The 22,291-nt window shown below is 42.5% G+C and overlaps 3 protein-coding genes across 4 annotated transcripts in view; 1 reads left to right on the top strand and 2 right to left on the bottom strand.

Annotated features, from left to right (window-relative positions):
- Nucleotides 1-3,837, top strand: part of LOC126564030 (uncharacterized) — a 28,078-nt gene extending 24,241 nt beyond the window's left edge. The window contains exons 9-11 of the mRNA XM_050220933.1: nucleotides 21-382; nucleotides 728-1,252; nucleotides 3,268-3,837. Coding sequence (XP_050076890.1) covers nucleotides 21-382; nucleotides 728-1,252; nucleotides 3,268-3,733 — 1,353 coding nt within the window. The 3' untranslated portion in view covers nucleotides 3,734-3,837. The remainder of the gene's footprint in view (nucleotides 1-20; nucleotides 383-727; nucleotides 1,253-3,267) is intronic.
- Nucleotides 1-22,291, bottom strand: part of LOC126564702 (ATP-dependent RNA helicase me31b) — a 515,322-nt gene that overhangs the window by 260,561 nt on the left and 232,470 nt on the right. The gene's annotated exons all lie outside the window — the stretch shown is intronic.
- LOC126565860 (carbohydrate sulfotransferase 11-like) overlaps nucleotides 1-22,291 on the bottom strand; it is a 227,238-nt gene that overhangs the window by 168,315 nt on the left and 36,632 nt on the right. The gene's annotated exons all lie outside the window — the stretch shown is intronic.

Here is a 22,291-nt window from a genome sequence, read left to right as displayed (position 1 = left end):
TTCTCCCCCACCACATGCAGGGCTGTGTTACGTTAGTGTCAGTATCGTTGTTAGTATTATCGGCCGTGGCCGACTACCGGGGCCTCTGCTTCTCCGCATGGGCGTACGGGCTCGGTCTCGGCGGCTACCGTTACACCTTGAAGATGCTTGCGATCGAACGAATCCGCGGCAAGTACTTCTCCAAGGCGTGGGGTTTCATCAAGGGAGCCGAGTCGCTGCCAGTGCTGTTCGGGGTGCCACTATGCGCCTTTCTGAACGATTCCTCGCACCGGTACGGCCGGGCAGGCTACTACATATGCGCGGCCAGTGCGGCCATCTCGGCAATTATTCTGTTCTTCGTGGGATATCCGGACGGGCGTAACATGAAGTATTCAACCAATGGGTAAGTGTACTATTTTAAAATTAACGACACTCCATCCGACATCCTACGCACTCATACCCAAAGTTGATATAAATAACTGAAACTGTTCAGAAGATCTTAATGTTGTAATTTATTTTGACAAAGTTGTAATTTCTTATAATTTTTCAGTTTATTCTTTTTTCTACTCAATTCCATGAGCTTCAATAAAGGAGCTTATTTCATTAGTTATTTATCGCTTATAATATACCTCTAAGGCTTACTCTTCTGATTATAAAGTAAAATACAATACGTTAAGCAAACATACAGACAAATTACTTTATCCTCGTCTTTGCGTTTGAATAAATATGTTTGTTTCATCGCCCACAGTTCCATCACATCGCGCTGCACCGCACCAACCTCATCGAGCGACTGTCAGCACATCCTGGACCGTAGCTTTTCCTCCCAGCGCTACAACAACCCACAATGGTACGGTACCAACACGCACGCGACCAACCTCTCGAACGGTTGTCACGGCTCCGGCACCTACCCCGGTGGGACGGGCCTACAGCGCTGCCTGTCCAAAAGTCAATTCATGAACGGTGGACTTAATCTCTCGTCGGGTGGAATTGGCCCTAATGCGACGGCAACCACGACATCGGCCGGCCCAGGTGGACGTCTGCTCGGCAACAGTCAATCTCTTGATAATCCGACTAGCGGGCAGGCCGGCCCCGGGTTCAGCTACCACAGCCCGTTCTGTGGTCAGGGCGCGGGACAACCGCACGGTCGACTGCACAAGAGCCTATCGTTCGCGTTCCAGACGCCAATGTTCAGTGATGATCCGATACATCACACTTGCCAGCAGGCGTCGGGTTATGCGGCCGATTACCCACCACCGAGCAGGTGCTACTCAAGGTACGTACGAATGCTTACGTGCGTGCTTGCATGTATGTGTGTGAATGCGCTTTTAATTGGACCCAATTAGGCAGCGCTACTTCCGGTACGAGCTGATCTTTGATGACAAATTTGCCATCTTCCACATGTGGGAAATCCGCGACGAAATTGTTCTACGCTTCGCTACCAAGGGATTCCATTTATAATCCTTAAAAGCTGACATTTCTGGGTATGTTCTCTCGGTGCGTTGCGAGTTGGCAGGATTTGTGGCACGAAAATAGCTACCCCATGAAGCACACAAAACAACCTGCTTCCCCGATAAGGCTTCGGCGTGTATTAAACGCAAGGATTAGCTCCGTTTCAGCGAACAACGGGTAGATTTAACTTTACCCTACCGCAGAAAGCTTTCAGTTTTCATTCAACCGTAGCTTTAAGGCACGCTGCAGTACCTTCTCAAGATAGTCTCGTTTGGCGCAGGACAGATTTTCGGATCCTCGGGATCTACGGCCAGAAGGCTAATGAAGATGAAATTATGCGAAAATATCCTTCCCGCTGCTGGTTCGCAAACGGCTGTGCTCAGGACCGGTGTTGAACGGACGCATTCCAAAGGATCAAAAGCATTTTCCCACCGGTGTCCCGAAGGTGTCTGTCCGCAAAACCAAGCGCAACTGGCGGCTGCCGGCGTGTCGAAGCGTCGGACACTCCTTTGAGAGTTTCAATGACCGAGACGATAAGTTGCTTGTCGCTAATACTATTTCTTTTATTAACGAGGATTGTACCAAGTGGGAAAAGGTGAGCGGGTTTGTTGTGGCTCGTCGTTTGCTGCCGTTCTCTAAACTTTACCGTTGACTGCTACGGGAGGACACTTTACTGAAAGTCCTGCCGTTTTCCAAGCGAACGGTAAAGTACTGTCAATAATCATTTAGCCGAGGAGAGAGCCTTCACCCCTATGCACCTTAGTTAAATGAAGCTTTTGTTACCCATTATGTCACGTATTTGGGGTACCGAGTACCGAAGGAAAACCGGAATGGAGAACAGGATGAAACAAGCATATAAATTTGCTCGAATTATCCTTAGCCATAGCAAGGCGAGAGATTTGGGTGAGATTGAGCTTTCGGTGAAGGTGTAATTTGGCATGTTTTCCGAGAATCGCTGTCGTGATTAGACTAGATTTACTGTCCGGTGGACAGGAACACTTGTCTAACTAGTACGCACGTCGACATTGGACTCTTTACCAGCAGGAAGATAGTAAAAATGCAAGTGAACTTAATTTACCATCGAAAACAGCGATTCCGTTTTAATTTTCGGTGTTTGAAAAGCTTTTCTATGGCAGAATTAATTTTATAAAATAATATTGGACGCAGCCCGGAAACCCTAACCCTGAAAGAATGCAATTGTTTTTACATGTCTAAACTATGTTTTAGTTCAGACATGTTGTTCAAATTTTTTGAAACGTCAGTCGAAGTAAAAACGGAATTTCTTTAATGAAGCTGGCTGTTGGTAAAATACGCAGAATTTTTTCAAACAGAAATTGTTTTTTTATTGCATAACTGTAGGCGCACACGAACTTACAAGCATTTCGTGGTGACTATCAATATTTCACATAAATTTTGTTTTCGATTACATATTGATTGTAACACGCTCCAGATAATAAACAATATAAAGAGCCTTAAATCAAACTTTTCTGACACTTTGACATTATCTCAATCGGTCATTAACGCTTTCTACCATTTCCCTTTTCGTTTTCATTGCTCAACACGAAACGAGCGAAACATTTGCCCATCCTTTTTGACACATTCGTAGGCCACAGGCATGTGCCATCATAGATCAACGTCAATTATGTACCTAGAAGGCATTAATAAATTGAACCAAAAAGTTCACTTTCATTTTCTTTGCCCATTTTCATTCTACCCATGACCGTTGACAACGTTGGCAGTATGAATGAAGCAGCAAAAAAAAGGACAATCAATTTTTCCGTCCGCTTTCGGGAAACTTTTTAATCATTCTTTTTCGTTCCATCACCATCACCGGGACAGGTGTGAACTGCACAATCCATCCCTGACCGCACCGATCACCGTCCATCGGGACACACTCAACCGTCAGCACAGTTTTCGCGCCTCGAGCCGTGGTCAGACACCACGACACACGGTACACGCGAGCTCCCGTGGACAACAACCATCAACACCGCACCATCACCACCACCAATCGTATCACAATCCCCACCAACAGTCACAACCGCAACAGCAGCAGCAGCAGCAGCACCATCAACACCATCACCAATTGCCACCGTATCCAGCGAACGGGTTGCAACATCATCCCTCCCGCAGTCGTAGTGTCCCGGAAGGGTTGGGTGGAGCGGGACGCAACGGGATGGGAGCACCGCCGGGAGCGGGTGGCGACTGTCACTGGAATCACTGCCACTGGACCACCGCGAACGGAGTCAACTTCTGCCGTCCGAATCGACCGATTCAGGTGGTCGAGCAGATAACGACCTCCGTTTGACTAAAGTTTAAAATACTCAAGTTCTTCCTGTGCATCTCGCTGCACCTACTGGAGGGACTATTCTCATAGGCAATATGCATGGGTGCGAAATAGTTTTTAAAGCAAAAGTGTGTGTTTGTGTATTCGAGCGAAAGAAAGCTCTGTCAGATGACAAAATGGATGAATCAAGCATCTGCTTTTACAATCAGTAAAACAATCCGGGAAACGATTCCAAAAAGCAATTTCTCATCATTCTCTGATCGATTTGATGTTCTTTTTTCGACTTTACCCAGAATAGGAGTCAAAGCATCGCGTTTCTTGTTATTCATCATTATTTTAATTAAATTTGCCCAACACGAAATCTTGGTACCTCGTAGTGGGTACTTAGTCGGTAAAAGGCATTCATTTTCGCGAGCACGTGTTGCAAGACTGACAGCAAAACTGCCACCCTGCCTGCAATACTGACGTAGAAACACGTGTAGAATTAATCCACCTCCTACTCGCGAACCTTATAGGACGAACTAGTTAAATTGCAAATGTGTTATGCCAAAAACGAATAATCAATTGTTTGTCTTACCCAGTTTACTCGCAACGATGAATCAGGGTTTTGTGCTTTTTATCATAAAATTATCATTCTCTTGCATAAACATCGTCATCGAGTGTTCTACAAAATGAATAAACGGTGAGGATGGATTAGAATTTTATGCATTTTAAACACAGCCATGAAAATGCGATGCGAAACCGATGCCGAGTTGCGGATGCTCCGAGTCATGGCAATATTTTAACATCCAGCACACTAATTTCGCGATATAGTTTGAACTGCCTGCAAAGAGTGATACAATCCCGCTTAGTGCGTGTTTATTTCAACACAATAAATTATAATTAACGTACCCCCCCCCCCCCCACCCCTTCCTTTTTTTTCTTCAAACATGAAGCAAGGGAACAAAGCTGTTGATAGCTAGGGATGGTACGAAATTCTCTTCCGATAAGCAGATTATTGTCAAACCGTGCGGAATGGTTGCATCCAGCATGCCTGCCGGAATTGAGTGAAATAGTAGAGATGCGTTTAAAAGTGGCATACATAATAAATAAGCACGATAGAATCGATAGCAATTTCAAACCGAAACATAGTCAAAACGGCTCCAAAACGAACGGGTTCCAACTAATGCCCGATTAGTGGACGGAACTGAACGAGACGCACACGTGCGTCCCGTGCTCACATTTTGCGATAATTATAAACGTTGTGTTTTATGTGTATAGTTTTTGTCATTTTTACCACGCTAACATATTCGTTTCAAGATGTTTTTTATTTATGTTTTTGCGTTTGTCATGTGAGTGAGAGTAGTGCAATTGGAAAAAAATATATTATATTATCTCTGTTTTAAAGTCGTTCTGTGTGTAATGTTTGTTCGTGCGAAAGCGAAAGTGTTGCAAATATAGGAAACTAATGCTAGAGTTGTGAAAGAATAAAGGTGAGATATTGAGAGAAGAGAAGAGTATTTAATAAAAACAGTTGATTTTGAAGCTAAATGAAACTAATTTATGAATGTGATTGACTTTTCTTTTTACGATGACAGAAAAATGTATAACAATGAATGAATGTTTCGTTGGATGGACCTCTCGTGAAAGGTAATGAAGCATTTTATAAATGGATTTTAGTCAATTTTGATCTATCTTTTGTGATCGATTTGATCGAATGAATCAATTGTATTTGTCAGTACCTTTGTTTTCAGTCCATTTTGTCTGCTATCCTGTGGTAATTTTAAATTAATTCAACCGATGTTTATCTCCACTTTTTAAATGGGACATTTTTGACGACAGAATCTGAAAAAATGAAAAACATGCCATTTTCCTGTCGATCGTTTCACTACCATTTGGTATTTTGAACGCGTTTCTCGTGTTTGTTCGTAAATAAGTATTTTCACAACCACTTTGAGCAATTAATCGTTTATTTATGGTTTTGAGACGGCAGAAGTGAACTGTTTTTAGTGATTTATTTTTAAAATTATTAATTGTATTTCCCAAATAACTTGAATATAAATTTCAGTCCTTAAAATTTAAAAGTAGGTGTGTTAAAAGGGCTGCCTTGTGGTAAGAAGACAGTGGCGCCGATCTTCACACGGCAGGACTGGGGCCCACATTCCATCCGAAACCGTTCCCCCGTAGTGAGAACTGACTGTCCAAATACGTGGTTTCGGCAAGTCTAATAAGCCCTAAGATGGCCGTCGTAATCTAAGAACGTCGTTTAGCGAACAAGTGGCGTGTCAAATCTATTATTGGAAGAAAGTCAAACATTTAAAACATTGGAAATGTATAAGGTTGTCCTTATTTCTTACACATGAAGCATGTGAGCTTGTCAATACAAAAAAAAATGCAAAGACTTTGTTTAGCAGATTTTAGATTAACTTTTTTCCTTTATCGCCAATATGTTTGAACTGTAGTAAATCTGTTCCTGAGTTTTTTATGACAAAACATTTAATTATGAAGTTGCAAAAATATACCACAAACTAATTTAAAACCTAAATTAAATTCATGTTGACACTGTTTTATCTTTTGACACTGTTTATGTTTTTTTTCTGTAGATTCTCAAATATTTTTAAATATAATTACTTGAACTGTAGTTTAATAGCATCATAATGTACCAAGCGATAATCGATTTGATCATGATTTAAGTAAATGTTACAAGAATCTTCTCAAATATATGATGATAAAGTAAAGTAGTATAGGTAATTTTAAATCAGGGTTCAATCTACAAAAGTAATGTTACATCGTTTAAATACCGCTTATCATTTTATGTACAAAATGTAATGAAACATTTCCGTTTTTCATTTTATTCCCCTTAACTATGACCACCTGGTCATCGTTGCGATGCATTGTTTGATTGAATTTTCCAACCTCCAATTTGTCGTCCCTCGTTAGTTTCTACGAGTTTTTGGGTGAATTATTACGATAAAATATTACTGTTTCATTTCCGTAACGTTGGAAACACAGTTTCGTTTGCATTGAGAGCACACTTTTAACCAACGGGTAGATACAGTCTTCTATCGATGCAATCCCGAACCCCGGGTAAGTAGAGCGACCAAAGTGTAGAAAATGAAATCATAATAATGGTCACATTTCTCATTCTATTCCGTACGATTTATATTCCCGCGCCTGTCCTTTCGTGCACTCACGTAACGATCGGTAAAAAGCGATGAGTTTTTCTTCCCCTCTTATGTACTCGCTTATGCTGCACAAATGTACCACCATTTCATCATTCAACTCCAGTTAAGTGCATCCGAGATAGGTCGACGAGATAACGACGAAGTAGACGCCCGCTCTAATCCTCATTGCAGGCCACTGTGTGTTTGTGTCGCCTTTCGCTCCCGATGGCTTTTTCCTGTGACAATCTGACTTTGGTTCGATTTGTCCCCAGCTGGTCGGTGGAACGAACCAGACCGGGCGAACGATAATGCACTGTTGCTTCCGGTTCGACGTTCGACAACTCGCTGGACAGATCGTTCTCGGGGAATTTTTATTGCGAACCATTGCACCATCACCCGACACCAAATTGCTTCCGCAAATCATTCCGTTCAAGATGGTTTGAGTTCGCTCGTGTGTTTATTCGTTCCGTTTTCTTTTACTGCTCGGAGTTTTCATTCCCGTTTGTACTTGTTGTCTGTGTCTCCTCAATTTGAAAAAAAAGAGGCAAAACTACTATTACCCGTAGGATCTGTACTGTTTGTCCATGTAGAATAGATATTGGTTTACATAAATACGTATAAAGAAGCTTAACGCCCTACGCTTTGAACAGATACTTTGCTAAAATTGTTTGATAAAGAATAAGGGTTTCGATTGTACGTATAAAATATTCGAGGGCGCTAACAAAATGTTGTAGCAGCGATAATAAATATAATTTTTCGAATTGAAACGACGGAACTGCTACGAATTGAACTTCTCTAGTACTTTTTTGTACAAATAAGATTTTTAATATTCATTTCGAATGAATTTTCAAAAATTTTATTCATCTATTCATGAGCAACTAAATGTAGGCTATGCGTATAACATGTAATTTATATAATGTTAAACAAACTATTCTTTAAACATGCAATACGATACATCCTTCGGTTCCGTTCGTAAGAACTGTTCATCTTCTAGTAATGATTCATTTTCTATTTCTCAAAGCTTTACTTACCAATAACTATTTCAAAATAAACTAGCTTCAAACTGCTTCTATAACCCATAATGCCTAAATTAAAAACATTGCACAAAAACTTTGCGTTGATATCCCACATTATAAAGTCCTTTATGCCTTTCTACAAAATATTACATCTTTCTATTTATTTTCATTGATCCGCTGCGATTTTCTAACCACTACAAATTCATCAACCACCGCTAAAAACAAGTCATCCTATTGAATGTTTTCATAAGGATTTAGATGCGATGCTCCATATAGAAAGCTCAAATTAATTTCCCATGAAAGAAATATTATACTCTCACCACACTCGATGCCACGGATAACATCATACCATCGTTACCCATACCCCACTTTTTAATATGTTTAATATACGCCAGTTGCTCGGATAGATACTTCCGCGCTGCTGTTTATGGCACGAAATTTATCCCACAGCTCGTTGGAAACCACCCTACCAAAGGATGCAGCTTTACGGATACGCTTTATTTAAAGTTCTCCGTAAAACACGGTGCATAAACCATCCAGCCATCAGCGACCTAGCGCACCCAGAAACGCAACTGATAACCCAAACCATCCGCTATTCCAGTTAAAACATCAATTTCCATTTCCTAATCCACACATTTATGTGCCATCGTTGCACTGGCGCTTCGTTCAATTCAGCTCCAAGTTGTCGTTTTCTCTGTGTTCAATTCCCGTTTCCCCTACCTCAGCTTAAGGTCCTAATGTGAGTGTGTGATATAAAGATTTATGGAACTGTTGAACCGTGTTGAACAGTGTCTTAAAGGACTGCAAGTGGGCAAACGAAAAACTGCTTGAAGAGTGCGAACGCGAAAATGCTCATCCAAATGCCCTTAAAGAAATGATTCCCTGCAAAGAAGACAAAAACGTGGACGAATTGAAAACGCCACCGGAAGACGAGATTTCTTCGTAAAGATGCTTTCCCATTCGCGCCCATTTCCCACTTCGTTTCAGAGATCTTTGCCTCAGTTGCCTGGGATAGGATAAACCCCTCCAGACCGGGAGCTAAAGGAGCAGACGCCACGACACCGTGGAACATATGTATGGTGTGGTCGTGCAGTGAATGAACGGGCGAATTGAATCTTCCCTTGCTGTAACCTTCTTGTTGCCTCGGGAAAGTGTGTCACCGACAAACACACACACACACACCCATGCTCAAGTCAGATAGCAATGCCATCGAGGACGAATATACTTCGACCGAGCGGGATCTTTACCTCAAGGTGATAGAGATTCATTTATCTGCACTTCCGCATCAATGTCTGATGATTTTCTTGTCACTTTAGGTCGAAATGTGTCTTCCTGATTCGTGACAGGAGTACCGGAACTGATTCTTGTTGTTTTATGGTGGTTCGGTTCTTCCACGTGTATCACATTTTTTTTCTCTAGAAACAAGCAGCATTCGTGTGTGAAGTGTTGTCTCAAATGCCAGTTTATTTGCAATTTATTTAAAATTTTATTTTACTGTAGCAAACGTAAAAGCAATGTTGCAGGATGCCCACGTCACTTCCAGAGTAGAATGATCTGATCATACACAGAGATAGTTGCAACTTATATAATATTTTTTCAACTCAGCAAAGCAGGGATGAACAATCATTCAAACAAAAGAATTCAACATACAGTTTAAATCAAACTCAAACATCAAATGCACTCGATAAAATAAAATTTCTTATGAATTTACTGTTTGCTTTTCTTCGCTACTGCTAGCATCGCTATTCTCTGATAGGTGGCGCTGCACAACGATATTTCACAGCTTTTTATTTGTGAATCTTTGTTGAATATAAATGTTTGAATTGATTGGAACATATGAGAATATGGACATAAAAAGATCGACAACGCTTTAATACAAACATAAAGTAAACAAACAAAAGTATTGATTTTTAGGACAGGCCTAGTAATATATTTGCCTGCGATAGGAAACAGGACCACTAACAACTTCATCAAGACTGCTGCTAGTCTATGATCTAAAAGAAACATCTTAAACATCTAGATCAAATCTTGTTCTTTACGATGATCATCAACTCGCTAAAGACGTCTCCAGTGGAGAAACAATCAAACTCCATTTGCGAATGCGTGCGTGCGTGTGAACGTGAAAAGTGAATTGCTGGCAATAAATAAATATATATCCGCACATCGGTTCGTGCTCTTACTGGGATGAAACCCAACGATACAGGACCCGATGAAAATGTGGCCATAGGTATTGATTCTTATTGCAGTCCTCCCTCACCCACAAAAAGCTCTGTAGCGACGTGGAGATAATGGACACAGGCAATAACAACCGAGAAAAAAAGTATACGCTTTGATGCTATTAGAAACATCACGACAATACAACCCGGCATCCCATCGAACGTGAATATTATTTATTGAATGGCAGTGCCGTAAACAAGCAATAAAATCGAATCCTAAAGATGAAATTCAATCTCGTCCCTGGTTGGGCGACTACGGGGATAAATAATATCCGGTAAAAGGAAAGCGCAGAATGGATGGAGAGAACATTTGTTTATTTCACTCCCTGCTCAAATTTGCACACCTTGCTTTGGGTGGATTGCTTATTTTGGTAGCGTATTAGCATTCATATTTACACCGTTTCTTATGCGTGAGAGCATGTGCTTCCACTGCCTTGGTGTAATAGCGTAGGCAGAAAATCTCCTTAGATTTCTTAGATCCTTGTGGTTTATATTCTGCGATGCCAGGAACTTATCCGCTCTTCACACTGATGATGCGATGATTCTCCCGATATGCGTCCTTCAACAACAACATCCTGGCGTAGAAGTACACTGGAAAATGGATAAAGTTGTGTTGTTTTATTTTGTTGCATAATGCTCACGATCCCGACAAGTGATCGATTTTCCAGGACCAAAAGAAAGTAAAAAAGAAACAGAATCAGGTTGTTGGAAAGCTATCGACGGTTTGGTTGGTTGGTTTCTATAGATGAAGTTTTTCCGTTCGAGCTTAGCTTTCAAACTTGTCTGCTCTTATCCAGAAAAACACAAAAAAGCAAGACAAATACCTGTCTGATAAGCGAATCTTCTCCACCAAGAATACTTGAGACTAGATGAGATAAAAATGGAAAAATTCTACCAAGTGAGTTTGAGTTTTTGCTTATTCCATCTTCGTATTCGTCGCTGCTTTAGTGTCATTCACGCAATTTTTCGTGATGAAAAACTGTGTGTGAAAATTTAATCAAATCCAATCATACACACACGCACACACGCACTCAATCGTGATAGAGATTTGACAGCACGCGAGAAACGATATCGTAAAAGAAAATGTCAATTTTCCTGCCACCTTAAGCCCTATTCCATTTCCAATCGGTGGACGGTTGGGTTGGGAAACTTGTTAGAACATGGATCGCATGATGGGATAGTGTTAGGATGGAAGTGATGAAAATGGCTCATTTTTGGCTTCATTTTTCGTACAATTCAATCTCACATTCGAAAAACCGCTTGTAGCGGTTAGATCTGTAAATTAAGGTCTCGAGAAAGCGAATCGAGCATTCGAATTTCTTTTGCTTTCGAGGATTGAGTGAACAGATTTTTATTTATTTTCATTTGCATTCGGAACTCTCAGCGCTAGTGACACTGTGGATTTGGAACGATAGTAACCTTCCTCCGTCTAGCCAGCGAAATGGTTGTTGATATTTGAAAAGTTTTACATCAGCGAGGGTAATACCGTTTGAGTGGGACGTTATTTTGTTGAACAGCCAGTAGGGACAAAGATGTAAAACTCAATCAAAGTTTGAAAGCGTCATGGAAACTTTTATTGAGCAGTCTTACAGGAGTAATGATAAGAAATGTAAATCGACACTTAATAATTTTTATAATTTAGCATTTTTTATTTATTGCTTTAGTAGACCACTCTTCAATATGCAATTTTCATTCAAATGGTGTAATTGACTCTAAAAATAAAAATAAAAAATCATCTCAAACATCTGTTACGCACCCTGGAGCGCTAAACGGTTCCAGCAGAGTTCGGCAATGTTGGATGGCCAAATTAAATTTATCTTCCATTTACTAGGTACCGGAAACGATATGAGATGATATCCTACGTAGCTTCTCTTAATTACATTTGACCTCGGCAGATTTTGTGTCCTCTCCTCTTTCATTCGATTTAGTGTTTGGGAAATTCGATTTCCGGTGGATCCTGGCAAAAAGAAACCCTTCATGGCGGTTCAAACAACAAACATAAACCGTTCCGTTCCCGAATGGTTGCGGTGGACATGGATAAATAGATGTTGGCTGAAATGGAAGAGAAATAAAAATAAAAACACACATACAAGAACTAGGTTTCAATCAGCTAGCACAAACAATGCCCATTGGTTCTCGGCTCAAGAAATTGGACAGGACGACTCAACACGTCAAGCTCTTACAGCCAGGTGATGGATATTGAGCACGTTGAAGTGGTTTCTTCCTTTTGCTCAAGCCAGTTACGAGCGCAGACGGTTCCTGACGTTTCTCATAAATCAACGAAAGAGCACCAATTTGACATGTGAGTAAAATTTCTGGGGAAATAAAGACAACCTTCCAGGGAAGGATTATCGCACATCAGCAAACCAAACATTGAAATATTTCATCCATCAGGCCATCGTTAAACGGGTTAAACTGATGTTGAATTCGTTGAATGAGCGATTCGATGTCGAATGCCGTAAATAGCCCAACGAGAATGGATTTTCTTGGACATTTCGGTTTTGTGAACTATTTTCTTCAATTCTTGGTACTCTTTCTCTCTTGCTTTATGGTTATATTTTATTAAGCTTAGTTGCTGCTCCGAACCCAGCACAAACTTCATTATCAGCGATGCGTAATTTATTCTACCTCTTCGACAACATTTTCCACAACAAAAGCCAATCAATGCGTTCACCACACAAGGCACTGAAAATTGATTCTCTCGAAGCCACATTTCTCGTTCCTTCCGTTTTGCGCAATCCAAAAGTTTCTCCATTATGTGTAGTACGTACACGACCAATTCACGGGCCAATTGTGCAGTCGATTGCGAGCACAACAATCTGCTGCCTGCTTCAGATGGAAATCCTGAATCCTGATCCAGCAATTCCATTATCCTGGTCGTACCTGGTTGCTGCGGATCTCAAGAAAGCAACGCCATAAGCACCACCGAGAAGCCGTTTTGAATTCGATTACGTTTGCACGTGGTTTACGGTGCGGTGTATTAAATACACATCATAACTTCGCATGTGTCATGCCAAACAGTCAAACAGCAGGTAAAATCCGGTACGGTAGTCGTACCGTCAAACACCCTGTGGCGATTGATCGTGACATCACAAACACGATTCCACAATGCTGCACCTAGTAAATGCAAAACCAAAAGCTTTCTTAACGAGTTGAATGTTGACGAGTGGGGAAAAGCATCTGAGCTCTCTCTCTCTCTCTCTCTCCTTTAACCCAGAAACAACCCCCACCCGGATGGTCGCATCAACGCATTGTGTGTGTGTATGTGGTTTAGGAAGATTAAAGGCAGAAACTTGAGTCGTGTTCCTTTTGATCCTTACGCGTTGGTCTTATGTTGAAGTAATTCGGGCAAGTACCGCCGCGTATTATTCGGTGCTGCTCCATTTTCAACGCTCTAGGATGTTGTACAGTGGGTTGTTTTATTTCTCCCTCCCTTACAATCCGCCACCTTTTACACACAATCCTTAATGGCAGCATAACCATCATTTGCCATCATTATTGCATCCATTGTCATCCATTTCATGTAGGAGAAAGTAAGACACAGAGCGATATCAAGGGCATTTTTTTGTTCTTGTTCTGTGTTATGTATGGTACCTATCACACAGTTAAAGTTATCATCATGATTAGCTAGATTGTGCTCTCTCTACCATACGTTTTCATCAAAATTATCGCATGGCATTAGGCACAAAACCTGAAGGAAGGATGTTTTCAAAGTGAAAAATACTCAAGATATAAAATGATTCACGAGAATAAAGTAATCAAACGGAAGATAAATAAGTCGTACTTACGCAAACCTTTCACAATTAAAAATGGGTTTCTCGCTTGGAGAAAAATAATTAGGGACATAAAAATACGTCGCAAAGTAGGGTAATGAATGTGAAAAGCATTGCAGTTTAATAATTTTGGTGAATCCAATTTTTTATCATGCTACATATTTAGGAAACTTTAACCATAAAATATTTTAAATCTTATCGTAACCTTAAGACGTTTCTTCTTTATTTTATAGATTGTTTTTCTTCTTGTTTTTAAAGATATAATATTATATTATTTCTGTTGTCAGAGTTTGCAGCAATACCACACTGATACGGGTATGGTCCGACACCTCCTGATGGTTAATATAGGATCTCCATACCCTACTCCGACTCAATACGTCCACGGCGTACATAACGGTAACATATCTCTCCAAATATCTAAGCTTGTGTATACGGGGAAACCCAACCCCTTGGGAAGATGGGTTATATGGCTAAATTGAGCGAAAGTGGGGATGGCCAGCGTCTGTTCTTCATGTTAGGGGCGGCTGGTCGTCCCTTTTGACCTGGCATCCGTAGGGACATTAAGCAAGGATGCGTAGGCCCTCCGACAAGACAGGGGGTTGGGGGAGAGGCCTTGCATGCCACACCTAGAAAACAACTACCGCTACGAAACGCAAAGGATCAATCGATACAGACCCCCGCAAGGAAAAAGGACTAACGATTCGAGGCTCGGCACCTAGAATTGTAGATCCCTTACATCTGATGAAAGCACCCGAATCCTGTTAGATGAGGTCCAGGCCCGCGGCTTCGAGATAGTAGCACTTCAGGAGGTGCGCTAGAAGGGTACGATGGTGCGCCAGTATCGTAGCAACTGCACAATCTACCAAAGTGGTGGAGAAACGCGTGAGCTCGGTACGGTGTTCATGGTGCTTGGTGCGATGCAACAACGGGTGATTGAACGGTGGCCAATCAACGAACGAATGTTGACGAAGGTTGAGGATTCATGGCAGGTTCTTCAATCTGAGCATCATAAATGTGCACAGTCCGCACCTTGGGAGCACCGCTGATGAGAAGGAGCTCTTCTTTATGCAGCTGGAGAGGGAGTATAACCGCTGCCCACAACATGATGTGAAGATCGTCTACGGAGACCTTAGCGCTCAGGTCGGACCGGAGGAGGCATATAAACCAACAATTGGAAGCTTCAGCGCCCACCAGCTGACAGACGAAAACGGCCTCAGGGTTATCAATTTTGCCTCTTCCAAGCACATGACCATTCGCAGCACCTTTTTCCAGCACGCACCTCGGTTTAGCTACACCTGGAGATCACCACTACAAAACCTACTCCCAAATAGACTATGGTCTAATAAACGGAAGGCACTTCTCGGATATTATCGATGTGAAAACGTACAGAGGCGCAAACGTCTACTCGGACCATTTCCTGGTAATGGTAAAGCTGCGCCAGAAACTCTCCGTAGTCAACAACCAACGGAGCAAGCCTACCCTAAGGCTCAATCCAGGAATGGTTCGATGAAGAGTGCACTCGTGCACTATCCGAGAAGAATGCAGCACGCGCCCTCATGCTTCAGAAATCTCTGGATGAGGTTGCCAGCGCCATCAAGCAGCTTAAAAGCAACAAGGCTGCTGGCAGTGATGGAACTCTTCAAGATGGGACCGGAGAGGCCTACCGTCGAAATGCACAAGCTGATCACGAGAATCTGGGAACCGGAAGAAATACCGGAGGAGTGGAAACTGGACGTCATTCACAAAGTCTACAAAAAGGGCGACAGACTGGAATGCTCGAAGTATCGTGCCATTTCAGTCCTTAATGCCGCCTACAAGACCCTGTACCAGTTCTTGTTCTGCAGACTTGCCCCCCTTGCTACAGATTTCGTCGGCAGCTACCAAGCGGGGTTTGTTGGAGGCAAATCCACCACCGACCAAATCTTCACTCTTCGGCCGAACCTCCCTCCGCAGAAGATCCCTACGCACCACCTGTTTATCGACTTTAAGGCGGCCTACGATACCATAGATGGAAATGGGCTATAGAAGATAATGCAGTGGCACCACTTTCCTGGAAAGCTGATCCGGCCGTTAAAGGCCATCATGAACGGGGTGCAGTGCAAAGTGAGAGTTTCGAACATCCTGTCGGAATCGTTCGAATCTCACAGGAGTCTGAGGCAAGGGGACGGACTCTTCTGTCTACTGTTCGATATAGCCTTGGAAGGTGTCGTACGAAGCGCTAGATAACGATATCCGTGGCACGATTCTCTACCGGTCTCTTCAATTTATTGGCTTCGCCGATGACATTGACATCAAGGCAAGACGACAGCGAAGGTGTGTGAGTCGTACACCCGACCGAAACGTGAAGCAGCAAGAATTGGATTGATGATCAATGCGACGAAGACGAAATACCTGCTTGCAGGAGGCTCTGATCGCGATTGAGCCCGAGTAGGAAGCAGCGTGTTAGTCGACGGCGACAACCTCGAGGTAGTAGAGGAGTTCTGCTATCTTGGGACTGTCGTAACTTCGGACAACGATGTCAGCAGCGAAATCCGGAGACGCATTGTGTAGGGGATGTATCGTGCCTACTACCGCATACAACCGTGCCGAGACCGCACACTGATTCAACCGGTGGTCCTATATGGCCACGAGTCTTGAACCATCCGAGCGGAGGATGCAAACGCTCTTGACGTGTTTGAGCATCGCATCCTCCGGACCATCTTTAGCGGTGTGTTCGAGCATGGGGTGTGGAGGAGAATGATGAACCACGAGCTTTCTGAGCTATACGTAGAACCGGACATCCTGACGGTAGCAAAGACCGACAGGATACGATGACTGGGGCATGTTATGAGGATTCCGTACTCATGCCCCGCCAAGAAAGTATTCGTCATGGGGTGCCTACATGGATGGGAAGCTGCAGCCAGGGAACGAGCCTCCAGGAAATCTATTGTTGACCGGGCCATGTCACGACGACGTGCTCTTTAAAGGAGCAGGCCAACTGAGTGACTGAGTGAGTGAATTTTATATTAATTAGTTCTGTATTTTATGTGCTTTATAATGTGCCGACGTGGCTTACCAGGTCGTAAAGCCAAGAAGATGTAATATATTAATTGTTATTAAATTATTGATGAAGAAGATGGAATATAACAATTGTTTTTTTTTTTCTTAAGAACGGCCTGGTCATATTGACTTATGAATACCACGTAGTGAGGTAAGTCAGTCCTCACTACGGGAGGACGGTCCGGGTGGGTTTTGAACCCCGGTCCTGCCGTATGAAGACCGGCACCACTGTCGCCTATACCAGCCCGGTGGTGTGCCCCATATAATATTTTTTATTACAGTTTTTATTGAAAAAATGCTTTAAAAATTTAATTTTGAGATGTAGACACATTCATTGCTAATTCTCTTACAATGCTGCTATGAAAGTATTTTTAATTCTTCAATTTTTTACAAAGTTTTGGATTATTCAACATGGAGCAGTATTTTACGCAATATTTTTAATGTAGTTTTTTTAATTATACAATTTAAAGGCCGTTCTTCATGATTAAAAAAAATTCAACGATTACGAAGTTACATAATCAACAATATTATGATCTTTATTCTTTGAACTCTTAAAGAAAAAAAGAAAATTAAATTAATATAAAATTTATGTTAATCATAGATGTAGAAGATGCAGCAGAAATATAAAAAAAATAAGAGAAATGTTGAAGAATTTTAGGCGATGAACCCATGGTTGTCCTAGCGTAGACGCATGCAACACTAATTTACAACAATCAGTAGGACAAAAAACTGCCCAAATTAGATTCCATCCGCCAAAGCAACAAACAGAAAGCAAAAAAAAATGTATCTCCAAAAAAACACAATACACATCCAAACGAGCTGCGAAAACCCATCTAAAACGCGTTTTCTACCCAACCATCCTACCACGCCATCATGTTGCGCTATTTGTTTAACAGATAAATTCGCGCTTTCCATACGTTCCAAGTCCTAGCGTCGTGCAGGAAGTAAAGAAGGCTAATCGCATTACCATAAGCGTTGCCTCGTATTTTCTCATCAACTCTATGCACCGTGGCTTCGAAGACCGTGGCAACCACCACGGTTCCTTCTTTTCCGCTTCGCACAAACTGGAACGCTCGCCTTGAAGCCTCTAGGCCGCTGATTTAGATTCCGCCGGCACGACAACCGCACCGATAACGCACACACGCTCGCCAAACCCATTCGGTACAGTAAATGATCGAACCAGAATCACATAAAACGCAACTGTTTACCCGGTTTGGCGACCCGTCTGCTCCTGATCCCCACACCACTCCGCAATGCTGTTTGTCGCTGGCCTGCGACCAGCCAGCGGTGCTAAATTGCATTCCTAATCTTCTACGTAACTCCCGTGTTTGTGAGTATGAGCTGTTGCGGCTAGTAAGCGGTATGGTAAAGCATGGTATCACTGGCGTTGAGGGCAAAACGTTCGGTTCCGGATGCAGCCGAGTGCAATAATGTCATGTAACGCGAGCGCAAAGCTAATACCGATCTACACTTTGATCCTTTTTCGTATGAACGTGGCGTAGATGGTGTTCCGCTGTATCCGTTCGGTCTTTGGCCTTCTGGGCCATCGGGTGGCAAGGCTAACTGGAAGGCTCTTGCGCTGCAGTAAATGCGGCACTTGTAAGCCTGTCGGTAGTAGATACGATAAAGCTCGTAACTTCATGGGGTAAGATTAGTTCTATTTTCGTGAGCAGAAGAATCAAGCAAATTGAAAAAGAAAGGGATCCAGAGATATTTTGTTTATGAGTGCAGAAAAATTAGGTGAGAAAGGTGGTTAGGAACACACAAACAACAAAAGTTAGTTAAACAATAATCTCTCGCTTTTTCTACAAGAATGTTCCTGAGCCTTGTTGATGTGAGACAGAATCTATAATTCAAATATTTTATTATTTTACAAAATGTATAGTAAACTATGTGTTGTTTGATATTACGATAGGACCGGGTATCCCGCTACTGTGTTTCTTTACACAAGGCTACCATGATACGGATAATGTAAAGAATTTTTTAAAATTTTTGTTAATTTATTCATGTATTCAATGCACCTTAAAGCTATCTTATTTTAGAAAACAAAAGCTGACCAAGACGCAAACGAGCACAGGGACTCACGGAACGGATACAATTGAAAAATGCGACACGTATCAAACTGGACTCTTAGCGGTGGGACACAAAATTAAACTCACGACACATTAACAGAAAAAGGTTTGAGGAACTCAAACGAGTACGGCGTTCCTTAACGTCCATCAGTTTCCTAGCTCTGAGAGTTCTCGCCGGGACGTAAAGGATGACCACAAAGAGTAGTGCGGCGAGTAGTCAATCCGACTTTACAAAAGGCCCGCCACAAAGTTTTTTACATATTACAGGCATGCTGCCGTAGTTTTCGTAACCTGAGGAGCGCACAGAGACCGCTCTAATCTACCACCAGGAACGTAGAGCGAATTTCGTGAATTTTCCTTGGATGGACTCCAAGCGCGCCAGAGACCGAGCAGCTGTAAGTCATCCCGCCATGGATGCGTCCTCTACGAATGACCAGACAGGCGAGAAGTAGAGCGTTGTTGTGCAAGTCAGATCACCTAGATACAGCACCAGAAGCTTCAACAGTCCAATAAGCTAAAATGAATGTCAATAATCGCAGTCTAAGACCTCTAGAGATTCTTGATCCAAAGAAGAAGAAGAACATACTAAATGTTATAAAGCATCAATAAAAAAAAACACTTTTGAGTTGTGATAAGACTCAAGGATTATCAATAAGTCCTCAACACCAGTAGAAACCGCACGTGTGAAAAGCAAAAGAATGTCGGAAATACATCTCAAGTTAAAGGCAGGCAGGAAAAACAGGGCAAACTAAATTTCTTCCCAATTCCGGTCACCCGGTACGTGACGGGATGATCTTCCTCTTTCACAGCTACCCCTGTACCAGTGTCTATGCTCTCTCTCTAAGGTGCCGACTGTATCTGTATCAAGAAAGTGAAGCGACAGAAACAAGCGTGTGTCTAGCTGGATTTCCTCCATTATGCAAATCATTATCATCACCAGTCGTCGCTAACATCATCATTATATCCACCATCCACCAGCAATACTCGCAAATCGCCCTCCGTCCTAACACACCCTGTTGTCACCTTTTGTTCCACCATCCATCCATATTCATATTCTAGCGGTGTGCGAAGTCCATTAGGGAATGGGTGGTTTTTTTTTTCTTTCCTTCTTTTCTCATCTCAACTGACTGGTGCACTGTTGCCGGTGTCTTCTGCTTTGGGACGTTCGTTTGTTCTTGAGTGATATGTTTCTAGCTCTGTACCACCCGCTCACATCGAACGCAGCAAATGCAAAGCATTCTTTCTTGGGTGATGATCGCGACGATGATGATGATGATAATATTCCACATGTCACCCGTTTATCAAATTGTTTCCGTACGCACCATATGCGTATCGTGAGTTGGCCTACATATAATCGACCTGAACGTACCGAGGGGATCCTCTCTTCGGCAGAATTGCTCCGACGGGGCAGCAAGCACTCTCGAGTACACAATGCGGCACATCGTCGCACCAAACAACGCACGCGTACGATATGAGTAATTTATTAATTTGCCATCCAAGCTCCACGCATCGTATGTACACGGTAAGAGGAAGAATCCATCTAAGTATGAAGGTAATAAAAATGTGAAAGCATAGGACGAGAACCTTCCGATACTCTTCGCCCGATTTGTGTCCCGTTTCACTTCTCGAGGGAAGTTAATTCCAGCGAACAAAAAATCCCTATCGCTATTGCACAGGGGTTTTGCCGACGTAATGTCAAATCATCTATCTATAAGTAGCGTATTATTCGCTCACCAACACAAATGCCGAGGTAGAATGGGGAAAACATTCGTGCAAATCTGCTACTTTACTTCACTACGTCACACTACGTCGGGTGTACTTTTCACTACGGGGCATGGGATGAGACGAGGTGAGTTTTCTCCTCTTTCGTATGTTTCACCAGCCTTGCCACACAGTGGCAAAGAAGAAGGACGCTTTTCTAATGGAAAGACAACAATTAAACGGGGCTTTTCATCGTGCATCGCTAGAGAAAGGTTTGCCTTTCTGACGATGCCATCAACCTAATTCAATTTATTTGCTTACATATTTGTTTCCCTTTCATTAGCAGGTCCTCCGAGACCTCACTCGATGGCGTGAAATTGTGAACAAACAAATTTCGAAACTGACCCGATTCGGCCTACCCCGAAGGGTTAGAGGGAAGGGTTGCTTTCCTGTAGAGTAAAATAGAATTGCTACCGTTATTCAACAATTTCTTAGTACCGGTGTCAATTACTTCTAATAATCAGAAACAAGAATTCTCTCGGGAGTTAGGTTCGCTTGCGATCGTCAGAGCAATGCTTTTCCCGCATTTCCAGACGATCGCCATTAAAATGATGTCCAAAACGATTAGTGCAAGAAGCGTTCCGTCAGTCTTATAGGTTAGCCGGCAAAGCAATGCAATACTATTTTAATAATCGCTTCCCGCGGCTGCTCTGTACTCTTTCTGTGTCTATGTACGTGCGTAAGTGCTGTAATGCAATCAAAGCCCCCCCCGGTATGTCTTGAGTGCATCATGGTTACTTCTGCTGGAATTCTCTCCAACAAATTGCCTACCTTCATGTGTGCGATGGAATAAGAAATACGAAGCAAAAAGAGGAAGTTTATTTCAATTTGCTACCCAGTCTCCCTCCCCAAGAAATAGCTCCGGGTAGGTCAGTACTATCAGTGCCGGATGGATACTTCACACTTTTTATGCGATTTTTTACCTTTCCCCCTAGTAGGGGATGCCTCTCAACGGGTGATGTGTCCGTCCGCGATGTGTCAAATCTTTCCACTTGCACGATGTTCACTTCCAGGAAGCGAAGATCGAGATCACGTTTCACATGCTTTCTTTTCCTCTCCAAACATCGGGCACGAGACGATCCCGCCATACTGCAGCGTGTCCCATCATCGTATGTTTGGAAGCGTTTCTTCGCCTCGTGTTTCACTTTTGATCCATTTCCACCGTGGCTACGTTTAACTGTAAACCGGTAAATGGGTTTGTGTGTGTGCATGAGAATGCTTTTTTTTTGTTTTGACAGCCCACAGGTCAAGTGCTGTCAAGATGCCGGTGGTCGAGTGTTTCTCCAGATATCTTCACTCTTTTCCTTCTACAAAAAAAGAACGAAGAAGAGACGTTCTACGGACATATTATGAGTAATTTAATTCTGTGCTAGAACATCGCGATGGTGTACACGGTCACGCAAAATCTCATAAATCTAGGTTAACTGGACTTTCTTCTTCGCTAGCTTATCTAGCTGATACCCGCCGAAAAGTGGTCGACACGCTAGAATTCGCTAATGAGGCTAGGTGGTCCGCGTAGCAGAGCGCCCACAGCTGCGTCGTGCTGCTCCAACAACTTA

Source organism: Anopheles maculipalpis, chromosome 3RL (genome assembly GCF_943734695.1).
Source record: "Anopheles maculipalpis chromosome 3RL, idAnoMacuDA_375_x, whole genome shotgun sequence".
Lineage (NCBI taxonomy): Eukaryota > Metazoa > Arthropoda > Insecta > Diptera > Culicidae > Anopheles > Anopheles maculipalpis.
This window is presented reverse-complemented; position numbering and strand designations above follow the sequence as displayed.